Genomic DNA, 16,408 nt, shown 5'->3' with positions numbered 1-16,408 from the left:
CACCCAGCCAATTTTAGTATCGTCTGCAAACTTCTTAATCATACTCCCTATATTCAAACCTTTTTAGTCATTCTTACTTTCACCTATCTCTGAGACACAGTAGTCCATGACGATAATGAGCTGCTCATCTCAACTGGTTCGATGGATGTACATGCTCATTAATCACACAGCAAGGTCCCACAAATGGAGTGGTGTTGGTTGAACATTGAAGTTGTCAGGACAGAGTGAGCAGGGTGTGAGATAATGTTCTCCAAATGCTCGATACACCCGCAGGTTTGAAGGGTTTGAATGTTACAGCATCGAAGGAGGCCATTGGGCCCATCCTGCCTGTGCTGGCTCTTTGGCAGAGCGATCCACTTAATCCCACTCGCCCCGCTCTCTCCGCATAGTCCTAACAATCTCTCCTTTACACATTTGTGCTTTAACACATGCAGACAGAAGTTATACTGATGGTACCGAGTCTCTCTAATCACACGTGGGTTTTGCCCACTGCGGAATAAAGCAGTTTATGAACTGAACCGCACGTCACCATGCCTCGTGTTAACTGGGTGATGTCAGGGTTCATTTATAGCACAGACTGTGACTGTTGTAAACAAGATTCCTTGGCTGGTTTCTGGCTGACAGAAATAGAAGCGGATTTCTGGGCTGGGGGCCGGTTGCTGGGATCAGCAGTCACTGAGATCTTGAACATCGTTTCCAGGTCAGTGTGTTGAGGAGACTGGAGCAGAGGGTGGCATTGGGATCTTGCTGTACCTGCTATGTGATGTCTCGCCACACCTTCGTGTTCAGCTCCACAGCACTGCGTTCGCTGGAGTTGGAGAGAGAGGCGGTGGAGAGGGAGAATGTCCACAAGAGGTGGCAGAGTCATTGCGTGAAGCTGAGGCGGAGGGGTGAGGTGCCAGAGCTGGGGAAGAAGCAGAGGGAGCTCCATCGTCCCTTGCTGTGTGAGGACCGGCTGATTCACAACGCCTTGTATACGGGAGACAGCGAGAGGGTGCGGTGCTTTTTCAGCAGGGGCACGGTTGTCGATGTGGTGATCGAGGCATCGGGCAATGAGCTGCAGTGGACATCCCAGAAGCTCGGTGAGTGTCCCAAGCCGCAGCTGTAGGGTTCACGGGAAAGGTCAGACAAACGCTGGAGGAGTCATGTCGACGGCTCCCCACTCCCACCCTCACATTCAGGGATAAAGACTTGCATTTCTATAGCGCCTTTCACGTCCCAAAGCGCTTTACTGGCAACAAAGTACTTTTGAAGTATGGTCACTGTTGTAATGTGGGAAACGTGGCAGCAATTTGCGCACAGCAAGCTCCCACAAACAGCAATATGATAATGACCAGATAATCTGTTTTACTGATGTTAGTTGAGGGACAAATCTTGGCCCCAGGATATCGGGGAGAACTCCCCAGCTCTTCTGCGAATCTGCCGTGGGATCTTTTACATCCACCTGAGGGGATAGATGGGTCCTTGGTTTAACAGCTCATGCGACAGTGCCACGATGGACAGTACTGAAGGCACAGATTAAAGGCACAGTGGAGGTGTGGCTATGAAATTGGCTGGACTTGGGTGTACAGGGCACAATTTCAAAGTTTGCAAATGATGCAAAACTTGGAAATGTAGTAAACAATGAGGATAGTAACAGGAGGACACGGGGCAGATACGTGGTAGATGAAATTTAATACAGAGAGGTGTGAAGTGATGAGTCTTGGTTGGGCTCAGCTGGGGTATTGTGTCCAATTCTGGGCACCACACTGTAGGAAGGATGTTGAGGCCTTGGCGAGGGGGCAGAGGGGATTTACTGACATGGTCCCGGGGCTGAGGGACGTCAGTTATGGGGAGAGACTGGAGAAGCTGTTCTCCTTGGGGCAGCGAAGGTTAAAGGGAGATTTGATAGAGAGGTTCAAATGATGAAAGGTGTTGATAGAATCAATAATTGTTTCCAGGGGCAAGATGGTCAGTAACCAGAGGACACAGATTGAAGGTGTTTGGAAAAAGACCCAGAGGGGGAGATGGCACGTTGGCCTTCATAGCGAGGGGATTTGAGTACAGGGGCAGGGAGGTGTTGCTACAGTTGTACAGGGCCTTGGTGAGGCCACACCTGGAGTATTGTGTACAGTTTTGGTCTCCTAACCTGAGGAAGGACATTCTTGCTATTGAGGGAGTGCAGCGAAGATTCACCAGACTGATTCCCGGGATGGTGGGACTGACATATCAAGAAAGACTGGATCAACTGGGCTTGTATTCACTGGAGTTCAGAAGAATGAGAGGGGACCTCATAGAAACGTTTAAAATTCTGATGGGTTTAGACAGGTTAGATGCAGGAAGAATGTTCCCAATGTTGGGGAAGTCCAGAACCAGGGGTCACAGTCTAAGGATAAGGGGTAAGCCATTTAGGACCAAGATGAGGAGAAACTTCTTCACCCAGAGAGTGGTGAACCTGTGGAATTCTCTACCACAGAAAGTAGTTGAGGCCAATTCACTAAATATATTCAAAAAGGAGTTAGATGAAGTCCTTACTACTCGGGGGATCAAGGGGTATGGCGAGAAAGCAGGAATGGGGTACTCAAGTTGCATGTTCAGCCATGAACTTCATTGAATGGTGGTGCAGGCTAGAAGGGCCGAATGGCCTACTCCTGCACCTATTTTCTATGTTTCTATGTGTTTCCGCAGCGAGTTGTTGCGATCGGGAACGTGCTGCCTGAAACGGCGGGGCGGGGGGGGGGGTGCGGGGGGGCAGATTCAATAGTGACCGGGAATTGGATCGATGCTTGGGGCTGTGGGGGAAGAGCGGGGAGTGGGACTGAGGGGATCACTCAGTCACAGAGCGGGGAGGGGGACTGAGGGGATCACTCTGTCACAGAGCGGGGAGTGGGACTGAGGGGATCACTCTGTCACAGAGCGGGGAGTGGGACTGAGGGGACCACTCTGTCACAGAGCGGGGAGTGGGACTGAGGGGATCACTCTGTCGCAGAGCGGGGAGTGGGACTGAGGGGATCACTCTGTCGCAGAGCGAGGAGTGGGACTGAGGGGATCACTCTGTCGCAGAGCGAGGAGTGGGACTGAGGGGATCACTCTGTCACAGAGCGGGGAGGGGGACTGAGGGGATCACTCTGTCACAGAGCGGGGAGTGGGACTGAGGGGATCACTCTGTCACAGAGCGGGGAGTGGGACTGAGGGGATCACTCTGTCACAGAGCGGGGAGTGGGACTGAGGGGATCACTCTGTCACAGAGCGGGGAGTGGGACTGAGGGGATCACTCTGTCACAGAGCGGGGAGTGGGACTGAGGGGATCACTCTGTCACAGAGCGGGGAGTGGGACTGAGGGGATCACTCTGTCACAGAGCGGGGAGTGGGACTGAGGGGATCACTCTGTCACAGAGCGGGGAGTGGGACTGAGGGGATCACTCTGTCACAGAGCGGGGAGTGGGACTGAGGGGATCACTCTGTCACAGAGCGGGGAGTGGGACTGAGGGGATCACTCTGTCACAGAGCGGGGAGTGGGACTGAGGGGATCACTCTGTCAGAGCGGGGAGTGGGACTGAGGGGATCACTCTGTCACAGAGCGGGTAGTGGGACTGAGGGGATCGCTCTGTCACAGAGCGGGGAGTGGGACTGAGGGGATCGCTCTGTCACAGAGCGGGGAGTGGTACTGAGGGGATCACTCTGTCACAGAGCGGGGAGTGGGACTGAGGGGATCACTCTGTCACAGAGCGGGGAGTGTGACTGAGGGGATCACTCTGTCACAGAGCGGGGACTGGGACTGAGGGGATCACTCTGTCACAGAGCGGGGAGTGGGACTGAGGGGATCACTCTGTCACAGAGCGGGGAGTGGGACTGAGGGGATCACTCTGTCACAGAGCGGGGAGTGGAACTGAGGGGATCGCTCTGTCACAGAGCGGGGAGTGGGACTGAGGGGATCACTCTGTCACAGAGCGGGGAGTGGGACTGAGGGGATCACTCTGTCACAGAGCGGGGAGTGGGACTGAGGGGATCGCTCTGTCACAGAGCGGGGAGTGGGACTGAGGGGATCACTCTGTCACAGAGCGGGGACTGGGACTGAGGGGATCGCTCTGTCACAGAGCGGGGAGTGGGACTGAGGGGATCACTCTGTCACAGAGCGGGGAGTGGGACTGAGGGGATCACTCTGTCACAGAGCGGGGAGTGGGACTGAGGGGATCACTCTGTCACAGAGCGGGGACTGGGACTGAGGGGATCACTCTGTCACAGAGCGGGGAGTGGGACTGAGGGGATCACTCTGTCACAGAGCGGGGACTGGGACTGAGGGGATCACTCTGTCACAGAGCGGGGAGCGGGACTGAGGGGATCACTCTGTCACAGAGCGGGGAGCGGGACTGAGGGGATCACTCTGTCACAGAGCGGGGAGTGGGACTGAGGGGATCACTCTGTCACAGAGCGGGGAGTGGGACTGAGGGGATCACTCTGTCACAGAGCGGGGAGTGGGACTGAGGGGATCACTCTGTCACAGAGCGGGGAGTGGGACTGAGGGGATCACTCTGTCACAGAGCGGGGAGTGGGACTGAGGGGATCACTCTGTCACAGAGCGGGGAGTGGGACTGAGGGGATCACTCTGTCACAGAGCGGGGAGTGGGACTGAGGGGATCACTCTGTCACAGAGCGGGGAGTGGGACTGAGGGGATCACTCTGTCACAGAGCGGGGAGTGGGACTGAGGGGATCACTCTGTCACAGGGCGGGGAGTGGGACTGAGGGGATCGCTCTGTCACAGAGCGGGGAGTGGGACTGAGGGGATCACTCTGTCACAGAGCGGGGAGTGGGACTGAGGGGATCACTCTGTCACAGAGCCGGCACAGGTTCGATGGGCCGAAGGGCCTCCCCCTGGGTTCTATCAGTCTCTGATTCTGGGTTTTGGGTGAATCAGAGTGACATGAATTCAATTTGTTGAATAATGAAGCATGGAATCGCCCGCAGTCCTGTGAGTAGGGAGATCTCCCAGACAGCAGAGCAGAATCTGAAACTGCAGTTTGTCCCCGAGCCAACGGCAGTCACGAGTCAGGCCGGGGCAGAAAATAGAGACAGACGGGAGCATAAACCCTGCTCACAGACCCTGAGCACAGACCCTGAGCACAGACCCTGTGCACAGACCCTGAGCACAGACCCTGAGCACAGACCCTGATTGAGCTGACTTGGATCCACTGCCCGGGAGAGGCCCAGCTGTGAACCATGTCCAATGTTATAGTGACGGCCAAAGCCGAAGGACCCGCCTGGGAACTGTGGCAGGCGCTGTTGCTGGGAGACGAGGAGACAGTGGTCCTGCTCATCACCGACCCCGACTTAGGTCACCTCCATCCCAACATCATCTTCGACACCAGTGATGTGGAGCAGTGGAAGAACTATCGCTACAATATCCGGGCGCTGAGTACGTGAGTTGTGCCAGGGGGAGACTGGGGGGGGTCTGGGGAGGGCAAGGGGAGACTGGGGGGGAGGAAGACTGGAAGAGGGGGGGACTGGGAGGGGGCCAGCGGGGAGACTGGGGGGCTTGGGGGGAGATTGGGGGGAGATTGGGGGGGTCGGGAGGGGTGAGGGGAGGCTTGGGGGTCGGGGGTCCATGGGAGACTGGGGGGGGCCGGGGGGCTCAGGGACCGGGGGTCGGGGGGGGGGGAGACTGGGGGGTCGAGGGGCTCGGGGGCTCTGGGATGGGGGACTCGGGCAGCCAGGAAATTGGGGAGTTCCGGGAACCGGGGGACCAGGGACTCGGGGGGGGGGGGGGGGGGGGGCAGGGAATTGGGGCCGAGGGCACGGTGGTGACTGGGGGCAATGGGGGGCCAATCGGGGGTCTTGGGGGCTGGGCGATCGCCTCTCTGGGAGACAGAGTGTGCACCGAAGGTAAAACTACAAGGCATTAGAAATTGGAAGAGCACAACAGCTGGTAAATATAAACTGCAAAGCACATGTCTGCTGCGACTGAAATGTGAGTTTAATGATCACACATGGGAGAAAGGTGGGTTAAACCATTAGTCATGGGAGAAGGGGGGATGTTTTCACAGTAATCAGATGTAGTGAAGATTGAAGTGGACTGGGGCAAACAGAGACACGGGCTTGATGTGTTGTACCTCCTACTGCTGGGCAGGCAGTGATGGCACGGGATATTGACCATTGCAATTCGAGGACAAACAGATATGAATTTATATAGCACCTATCTCATCCTCAGAATGTCCCACAACGCTTTACTTTTGAAGTGTAGCCATTGTCAGAAATGCAGCAGCCAATCTGTGCAGCAAACTCCCACAACCGGCAATGAGACAATGACCAAGTAGTTTCAGAGCTTGAGCACAGAGCTTGGAGACAGCACTGGGTAAATGGCAATGGCAGTGGATCGCAAACATTCGCTGATGGTCAAGTGAAGGAGTGAAGCCACGGAACGCAAGGACTCGAAGTATCTAGATATCTAATAGTTAGGTTATTTGTGGTTCCTGTTAAACTTGAGTAAATAATGTTGTCTTTTTTCTCTCCAAGTTAGGTTAGTGGGTTAAACTAAGAAGTTTAGTGAGTAGTCTATTAAATAGAGCAGGGCAGCACAGTCCCGCGGAATGCACATCCCGTGCCATGTGGGAACTCCAGGGTGCTTCCCGTGTCCTGGACAGCCGTGTGTGCAGGAAGTGTCGTCGGCTGGAGGAGCCCGAGCTCCGGGGTTTGGAGCCTGAGCAGCAGCTGGTGTCACTGCGGTGCACCTGTGAGGCTGAGAGCTTCGAGGAAAGCACGTGTCAGGGGGTCACCCCCGCAGTGCGAGAGTGTGCAGGCAGAGGGAGTGGGTGACCGTCAGACACACCAGGAGGGCCAGGCAGGTAGTGCAGGAGTCCCCCGAGTGTATCTCGCTCCCCAACCAGTACTCTGTTCTCTGGGGAGTGCAGCCAGAACCAGGTCCACGGCACCAAGGGTGCTGTACAGGGGTGGAGGAGCAGCTAGACCGGGAAAGCCATAGTGGTAGGGGATTCAATAGTTAGGGGAGCAGACAGGCGTTTCTGCAGGATGGTATGTTCCCTCCCTGGTGCCAGGGTCATGGATGTCATCAAGCGACTGCAGGGCATTCTGAGGGGGAAGGGTGAACAGCCAGAGGTCGTGGTCCATATCGGGACCAATGACATCGGTAGAAAGAGGGATGAGGTTCTGCGGGCTGAGTTTAAGGAGCTAGGAGAGAGTTAAAAAGCAGGACCTCAAAGGTGGTAATCATCTCCGATTACTCCCGGTGCCACGAGCTAGTGAGTACAGAAACAGGAGGATAGAGCTGATGACTGCGTGGCTGGAGAGATGGTGCAGGAGGGAGGGCTTTAGATTCCTGGGGCATTGGGGCCGGTTCTGGGGGAGGTGGGACCTGTACAGGCCGGACGGGTTGCACCTCAACAGAGCCGGAACCAGTATCCTCGTGTGGGAGTGGGAGGGGGCGGTTAAACTAGCTTAGCAGAGGGATAGGGGCCTGACAGTAGATTCAGAAGGGACAGAAGCAAAGCTGAAAATGGAAGGCAGTAAATTAGTAAGTGAGTTTTGAAGGCAGAGGAAAGAAAGTCTACAAATTAGACAACAAAAGGGAGTTTGGCAGTGCTGAATGGTAAATACTTCAATGCACGGAGTAGAGCGAATAAGGCAGGTGGGCTGAGAGCACAGGTAGACACTTGGGAGTATGACATTATAGCCATTACAGAGACATGGCTGAAGGAGGGGCAGGTTTGGCAGCTCAATATTCCTGGTTACAGGGTTTTCAGATGGGATAGAGATGGGGGTAAAAAAGGAGGGGAGTCACAGTATTGAATAAAGAAACAATTACAGCTGTGGGGCGGGATTATATGTTAGAGGGATCGTCAAATGAGGCCATATGGATTGAACTGAAGAATGATAAAAGGGCGATCACACTGCTAGGAGTGTATTATAGACCCCCAAATAGTCAGAGGGAGACAGAAGAACAAATATGTGGGCAGATTGCTGCGAAGTGCAAAAACTATAGAGCAGTAACAGTGGGGGATTTCAACTACCCTAACATTAACTGGGATAGAAACAGTGCAAAATATATAAAGGCCACAGAATTCTTAAACTGCATTCATGTTAGCCAGTATGTAGCAAGCCCAACACGAGAGGGGACGATTCTGGACTTAGTTTTAGGGAATGAAGCTGGGCAGGTGAAAGCAAATGCCAGCGGGAGAGCATTTTGGTGCTAGATCATAATTCAGTTAGATTTAGGGTAGTTATGGAAAAGGACAACGATAGGCCGGGAATAAAAGTTCTCAATTGTTGGCTCGGAGGCAGGAAGCAAAGGGTAATGGTTGACGGGTGTTTTTGTGACTGGAAGGCTGTTTCCAGTGGGGTTCCACCAGGCTCAGTACTAAGTATACATCGGAGTAGGCCGGGGAGTGGGGGGAGCAGCGTGGTGGTGCACCACTCCAGGGAGCAGTATGTGCTGGAGCAGGAGAGCGACGGCAGTGAAAAGGGACGTCACCAAAATCCAGGTTGGTGATTGGAGCGTGGGCAGGTACAGCAGGAGCGGCGAGGTCGGAGCGAAGGAGCAGTGAGAGATTGTAGAGGGACGTGATCGGGGCCCAGGAGAGGCGAGGGCCCAGGGGCAGCACGGGCCCAGTCCACAGCAGTCGGTCAAGGAGGCGGGAGCTCGGAGCAGCGTGAGTCCGGGGTCGGCGAGAGACGTACCGGTGCAACTGCAGCAGGGACAGAAGGCAAAAAAGTAAAAAGAAATTGAAAGGTGACGTCCAGCCAAGGGGGTAAGTGATTGGCCGGTGATTGGTGAGTAGTTTTTCTTTTTCTTTTCTATTTCAGTAAGGAACCTTTAGCATTGTTGTTGCCAATTTAAGTTAATCTAAGGGTTAAGTCATGGCAGGAGAGCTCGGACACGTGTCATGCTCCTCCTGTACCATGTGGGAAGTCAGGGACGCCTCCTGTGTCCCTGACGACCACATGTGTGGGAAGTGTATTCGCCTCCAGCTCCTGACGGTCCGCGTTGCGGAACTGGAGCTGCGGGTGGATTCACTCTGGAGCATCCACAATGCTGAGAATGACATGAAGAGCATGTTTAGTGAGTTGGTCTTACCACAGGTAAAGGGTACACAGCCAGATAGGGAATGGAAGACTAGCAGGAAGAGTAGTGCAAGGAAGGTAGTGCAGGGGTCCCCTGCGGTCATCCCCCTGCAAAACAGATACACCGCTTTGAGTACTGTTTGGGGGGATGACTCATCAGGGGAGGACAGCAGCAGCCAAGTTCATGGCACCGTGGCTGGCTCTGCTGCACAGGAGGGCAGGAAAAAGAGTGGGAGAGCTATAGTGATAGGGGTTTCAATTGTAAGGGGAATAGATAGGCGTTTCTGTGGCCGCAACCGAGACTCCAGGATGGTATGTTGCCTCCCTGGTGCAAGGGTCAAGGATGTCTCGGAGCAGGTGCAGGATATCCTGAAAAGGGAGGGAGAACAGCTAGTTGTCGTGGTGCACATTGGTACCAACGATATAGGTAAAAAAACAGGATGAGGTCCTACGAGACAAATTTAGGGAGCTAGGAGTTAAATTAAAAAGTAGGACCTCAAAAGTAATAATCTCAGGATTGCTACCAGTGCCACATGCTAGTCAGAGTAGGAATCGCAGGATAGCACAGATGAATACGTGGCTTGAGGAGTGGTGCAGAAGGGAGGGATTAAAATTCCTGGGGCATTGGAACCGGTTCTGGGGGAGGTGGGACCAGTACAAACCGGACGGTGTGTACCTGGGCAGGACCGGAATCAATATCCTAGGGGGATTGTTTGCTAGTGCTGTTTGGGAGGAGTTAAACTAATATGGCAGGGGGATGGGAACCTATGCAGTGAGACAGGGCGAAGTAATATGGAGTCAGAAACAGATGGTAGAAAGGTAAAAAGCAATAGTGGAAGGCCGAGTAAACAAAGGCAAGAAACAAAAAGGGCCACACTACATCATAATTTTAAAGCAATAGTGGAAGGCCGAGTAAACAAAGGCAAGAAACAAAAAGGGCCACACTACATCATAATTCTAAAAGGACAAAGGGTGTTAAAAAAACAAGCCTGAAGGCTTTGTGTCTTAATGCAAGGAGTATCCGTAGTAAGGTGGATGAATTAACTGTGCAAATAGATGTTAACGGATATGATGTGATTGGGATTACAGAGACGTGGCTCCAGGATGATCAGGGCTGGGAACTCAATATCCAAGGGTATTCAACATTCAGGAAGGATAGAATAAAAGGAAAAGGAGGTGGGGTAGCATTGCTGGTTAACGAGGAGATTAATGCAATAGTTAGGAAGGACATTAGCTTGGATGATGTGCAATCTATATGGGTAGAGCTACAGAACACCAAAGGGCAAAAAATGTTCGTGGGAGTTGTGTACAGACCTCCAAACAGTAGTAGTGATGTTGGGGAGGGCATCAAACAGGAAATTAGGGGTGCATGCAATAAAGGTGCAGCAGTTATAATGGGTGATTTTAATTTACATATAGATTGGGCTAACCAAACTGGAAGCAATACGGTGGAGGAGGATTTCCTGGAGTGCATAAGGGATGGTTTTCTAGACCAATATGTCGAGGAACCAACTAGGGGGGAGGCCATCCTAGACTGGGTGTTGTGTAATGAGAGAGGATTAATTAGCAATCTCGTTGTGCGAGGCCCCTTGGGTAAGAGTGGCCATAATATGGTGGAATTCTACATTAGGATGGAGAATGAAACAGTTAATTCAGAGACCATGGTCCAGAACTTAAAGAAGGGTAACTTTGAAGGTATGAGGCGTGAATTGGCTAGGATAGATTGCCAAATGATACTTAAGCGGTTGACTGTGGATGGGCAATGGCAGACATTTAGAGACCGCATGGATGAACTACAACAATTGTACATTCCTGTCTGGCGTAAAAATAAAAAAGGGAAGGTGGCTCAACCGTGGCTATCAAGGGAAATCAGGGATAGTATTAAAGCCAAGGAAGTGGCATACAAATTGGCCAGAAATAGCAGCGAACCCGGGGACTGGGAGAAATTTAGAACTCAGCAGAGGAGGACAAAGGGTTTGATTAGGGCAGGGAAAATAGAGTACGAGAGGAAGCTTGCAGGGAACATTAAGACGGACTGCAAAAGCTTCTATAGGTATGTAAAGAGAAAAAGGTTAGTAAAGACAAACGTAGGTCCCCTGCAGTCAGAATCCGGGGAAGTCATAACAGGAAACAAAGAAATGGCAGACCAATTGAACAAGTACTTTGGTTCGGTATTCACTAAGGAGGACACAAACAACCTTCCGGATATAAAAGGGGTCAGAGTGTCTAGTAAGAAGGAGGAACTGAGGGAAATCCTTATTAGTTGGGAAATTGTGTTGGGGAAATTGATGGGATTGAAGGCCGATAAATCCCCAGGGCCTGATGGACTGCATCCCAGAGTACTTAAGGAGGTAGCCTTGGAAATAGCGGATGCATTGACAGTCATTTTCCAACATTCCATTGACTCTGGATCAGTTCCTATGGAGTGGAGGGTAGCCAATGTAACCCCACTTTTTAAAAAAGGAGGGAGAGAGAAAACAGGGAATTATCGACCGGTCAGCCTGACATCAGTAGTGGGTAAAATGATGGAATCAATTATTAATGATGTCATAGCAGCGCATTTGGAAAGAGGTGACATGATAGGTCCAAGTCAGCATGGATTTGTGAGAGGGAAATCATGCTTGACAAATCTTCTGGAATTTTTTGAGGATGTTTCCAGTAGAGTGGACAAGGGAGAACCAGTTGATGTGGTATATTTGGACTTTCAGAAGGCTTTCGACAAGGTCCCACACAAGAGATTAATGTGCAAAGTTAAAGCACAAAGGATTGGGGGTAGTGTGCTGACGTGGATTGAGAACTGGTTGGCAGACAGGAAGCAAAGAGTAGGAGTAAATGGGTACTTTTCAGAATGGCAGGCAGTGACTAGTGGGGTACCGCAAGGTTCTGTGCTGGGGCCCCAGCTGTTTACATTGTACATTAATGATTTAAATGTAGTATCTCCAAATTTGCTGATGACACTAAGTTGGGTGGCAGTGTGAGCTGCGAGGAGGATGCTATGAGGCTGCAGAGTGACTTGGATAGCTTAGGTGAGTGGGCAAATGCATGGCAGATGAAGTATAATATGGATAAATGTGAGGTTATCCACTTTGGTGGTAAAAACAGAGAGACAGTCTATTATCTGAATGGTGACAGATTAGGAAAAGGGAAGGTGCAACGAGACCTGGGTGTCATGGTACATCACTCATTGAAGGTTGGCATGCAGGTAAAGCAGGCGGTTAAGAAAGCAAATGGCATGTTGGTCTTCATACCGAGGAGATTTGAGTACAGGGGCAGGGAGGTGTTACTACAGTTGTACAGGGCCTTGGTGAGGCCACACCTGGAGTATTGTGTACAGCTTTGGTCTCCTAACTTGAGTAAATACATTCTTGCTATTGAGGGAGTGCAACGAAGGTTCACCAGACTGATTCCCGGGATGGTGGGACTGACATATCAAGAAAGATTGGATCAACTGGGCTTGTATTCACTAGAGTTCAGAAGAATGAGAGGGGATCTCATAGAAACGTTTACAATTCTGATGGGTTTAGACAGGTTAGATGCAGGAAGAATGTTCCTAATGTTGGGGAAGTCCAGAACCATGGGTCACAGTCTAAGGATAAGGGGTAAGCCATTTAGGACCGAGATGAGGAGAAACTTCTTCACCCAGAGAGTGGTGAACCTGTGGAATTCTCTACCACAGAAAGTTGTTGAGGCCAATTTACTAAATATATTCAAAAAGGATTTAGATGTAGTCCTTACTACTCGGGGGATCAAGGGGTATGGTGAGAAAACAGGAATGGGGTACTGAAGTTGCATGTTCAGCCATGAACTCATTGAATGGCGGTGCAGGCTCGAAGGGCCGAATGGCCTACTCCTGCACCTACTTTCAATGTTTCTAAGAAGTGTGAGGTAATGCATTTGGGGAGAACATAAGAACATCAGAAATTGGATGGCTAAATGGCAATAAGTGGGAGGTCACTGAGAAGTGTAGAGGAACAATGGGACCTGGGAGTGCAGGCCCACAGATCCCTGAAGGTAGCAGGCCTGGTAGGTAAGGGTGTTGAGCAGGAATACGGGATACATTATTCGCAGAGGCATAGAATATAAGAGCAGGGAGGTTATGCTTGAACTGTATAAAACACTGGTTAGGCACAGCTAGAGTACTGCGTGCAGTTCTGGTCACCACATTACAGGAAAGATGTAATTGCATTAGAGAGGGTACAGAGGAGATTTACGAGGATGTTGCCAGGACTGGATAATTTTAGCTATAAGGAAAGATTGGATAGGCTGGGGTTGTTTGCAGAGGAGGCTGAGGGGAGACGTAATTGAGGTGTATAACATTATGAGGGATAGGAAGGACCTATTTCCCTTAGCAGAGGGGTCAACAACCAGGGGGCATAGATTTAAAGTAATTGTTAGACGGATTAGAGGGGAGATGAGGAGAACTTCTTTCACCCAGAGGGTGGTGGGGGTCTGGAACTCACGGCCTGAAAGGGTGGTAGAGGCAGAAACCCTCACCACATTGAAACAGTACCTGGATGTACACCTGAAGTGCCGTAACCTACAGCGCTACTGACCTAGAGCGGGAAAGTGGGATTAGGCTGGATTACAATTGGTTGTGTATTCCCTCCCCGCGCCCCCCCTCCCCCCGACCACCCCTCCTCCCATTACCTCACACTTCCAGAGTCAGTGGGGTGTCCAATATCACTCCAGCTCTATAAGTGACCAAAGCAATCAGCACTGATCTTCCTGCAAGGCTCACGTTCTGTTAAAGAGAATGGAACCTCCTCCAGTCCTACACCCCTCCCTATCTCTGTAACCTCCTCCAGTCCTACACCCCTCCCTATCTCTGTAACCTCCTCCAGTCCCTACGGCCCTCCCTATCTCTGTAATCTCCTCCAGCCCCTACATCCCTCCCTATCTCAGTAACCTCCTCCAGTCCTATACCCCTCCCTATCTCTGTAACCTCCTCCAGTCCCTATGCCCCTCCCTATCTCTGTAACCCCCTCCAGGCCTACACTCCTCCCTATCTCTGTAACCTCCTCCAGGCCAACACTCCTCCCTATCTCTGTAACCTCCTCCAGTCCTTACGCCTCTCCCTATCTCTGTAACCTCCTCCAGTCCCTACGCCCCTCCCTATCTCTGTAACCCCCTCCAGGCCTACACCCCTCCCTATCACTGTAACCCCCTCCAGCCCCTACACCCCTCCCTATCTCTGTAACCTCCTCCAGCCCTACAAACCCTCCAAGATCTCTGCACTCTGACCTCTTGACCATCCCTGATTATAATCGCTCCACCATTGGCGGCCGTGCCTTCAACTGTTTAGGCCTTAAGTTCTGGAACTCCCTCCCTAAACCACTCTGCCTCTTTACCTCTCCCTCCTCCTTAATGACACTCCTTAAAACCTGCCTCTTTGACCAAGCTGTTGGTCACTTGCCTTAATATCTCCTTATGTGGCTCACTATTAAATTCTTTTTGATAATCGCTCCTGTGAAGCACCTTGGGACGTTTTACTACTTTATAGGTGCTATATAAATGCAAGTTTTTTTTTTAATTCGTAGCCAATCGTTCCAATTCTTTGTCAAATCACAAACGCCAGAGGTCACCTTGCACATGCCAAGGATCACTCTGCGCCAATGCTCTTAGCCAAAAGGCCTAGAGCCACTGCACCGTTCCTGGAAGTACTGCAATACCAGGTTCGTGCCATGGAGGTGGATGGGTCAAGCCCCCCACACACCTCCATGGAGGTGGATGGGTCAAGCCACCCCACACACCTCCTGTTTCCAAAAAAGCAAGCATATACCTTCCTGACCAGGGAGAAACCACCCGGAGGTCATGGTGGCTGGTCAGGTCATGCAAGTTGTTCTTGAGTTGAGTGTCCGTTACCAAAGTGACGGGTGAGCCCTGGTCTGAGTGGAGGTGGCCAAGTGACACATTGCCCCCCAAAGTGGGGGCGGCAAGAGAGATGGAAATCGGGAACCAATCCAGGATGTGTACAGGGGGGGGCGCGAAAGTGCCCCGCGCCCCGACGGTAACAACCTGGGGTCGGGAATTTTCCTCTGGGGACAGGTCCCAGGGCACTACTGGGGTCCTTTGATTAAAGGGGCAGGTCACGGGGCACACCGGGGTCCATCGATTAAAGGGGCAGGTCACGGGGCACACCGGGGTCCATCGATTAAAGGGGCAGGTCACGGGGCACACCGGGGTCCATCGATTAAAGGGGCAGGTCACGGGGCACACCGGGGTCCATCGATTAAAGGGGCAGGTCACGGGGCACACCGGGGTCCATCGATTAAAGGGGCAGGTCACGGGGCACACCGGGGTCCATCGATTAAAGGGGCAGGTCACGGGGCACACCGGGGTCCATCGATTAAAGGGGCAGGTCACGGGGCACACCGGGGTCCATCGATTAAAGGGGCAGGTCACGGGGCACACCGGGGTCCATCGATTAAAGGGGCAGGTGGCTGTGCACTCTGCACGACCTCTGTTGACCACCACTGGTTCCCCAGGGCAGTGTGGGACCAGCCCAACAGCCAAGACGGAGCGCCAGGCTGCATGGTGGTGACCCAGACCACGCTCGGGCCACCATGGTCGAGGACCGGCGCCCTGCACTTTAATCGCTGCTCTGAAAGCGGGCGTACGCCCGCTGCACGAATCGCGGTGCAATTTCCCCCGTGGGGCGGTGAGGGGTTGCCACGCACGGCGCTGACGTCATCGCTCATCGCGCGGCAGCCCGGGGGCACTAACCGCGAGGTGCGCCGCTATCGGAAGTGCACCTCCGCAGCCTCTGGGGCCATTTCCCAGGAGGGAGGCTGTAGCCCCCCCCTCCCCCGGGCCAATACAGCCTGGCGCCCCCTGGAGCCATTAATGGGGCTGTCCAAGGGTGCACTTTGGCCCAGACAGTCTGTGGGAAGGAATTGATGGAGAAATTGGTGATTCTGGTAAAGCGGTGACCGTGGACACGGGTCCCTGCGCGGGCACGCACCAGCCCAGCCGGAGCACTGAGGGAGATGGCGATTGCTCTGCGCCAAACCTCGCCCGCTATCATCAACAGCCTGTTGCTTTTGCTTCCTGCAGGGATCTGGTCTCTGTGCTACAAACAGGAGTTCACCTGCCCGCTGCAGATCACCGCCAGCCGCGGCTACGCCACCAGTCTCCAGCACCTGCTCAGCTGCGGAGCAGAGGTAGACTTCGCCCCGGGAGGGAAAACTGCGCTGCACGAGGCGTGTGAGAACGCACAGGCGGAATGTGTCCGGCTGCTGCTGTCCTACGAGGCCAATCCGAACGCCTTGTCCGAGGATGGTTACACCCCACTCCACCTCTGCTCCTCTTCAGAATCCTTGCAGTAAGCTTCGTCTCCAAGAGATGCCGGGAGGCCGC

At 52.8% G+C, this 16,408-nt stretch overlaps 1 protein-coding gene across 3 annotated transcripts in view; it reads left to right on the top strand.

Annotated features, from left to right (window-relative positions):
* The first annotated feature begins 638 nt into the window (after nt 1-638).
* Nucleotides 639-16,408, top strand: part of asb10 (ankyrin repeat and SOCS box containing 10) — a 50,480-nt gene continuing 34,710 nt past the window's right edge. For 2 of the 3 annotated variants that reach the window (XM_070877051.1, XM_070877050.1), the window contains exons 1-3: nt 639-1,082; nt 5,214-5,393; nt 16,106-16,373. In XM_070877051.1, coding sequence (XP_070733152.1) covers nt 764-1,082; nt 5,214-5,393; nt 16,106-16,373 — 767 coding nt within the window. In that variant the 5' untranslated portion in view covers nt 639-763. The remainder of the gene's footprint in view (nt 1,083-5,213; nt 5,394-16,105; nt 16,374-16,408) is intronic. The other variant, XM_070877052.1, reaches the window with a different exon arrangement.

Source organism: Pristiophorus japonicus, chromosome 1 (assembly GCF_044704955.1).
Source record: "Pristiophorus japonicus isolate sPriJap1 chromosome 1, sPriJap1.hap1, whole genome shotgun sequence".
Classification (NCBI taxonomy): domain Eukaryota; kingdom Metazoa; phylum Chordata; class Chondrichthyes; family Pristiophoridae; genus Pristiophorus; species Pristiophorus japonicus.
The sequence above is the reverse complement of the archived record's forward strand: the minus strand, read 5'-3'. Positions and strand labels throughout refer to the sequence as shown.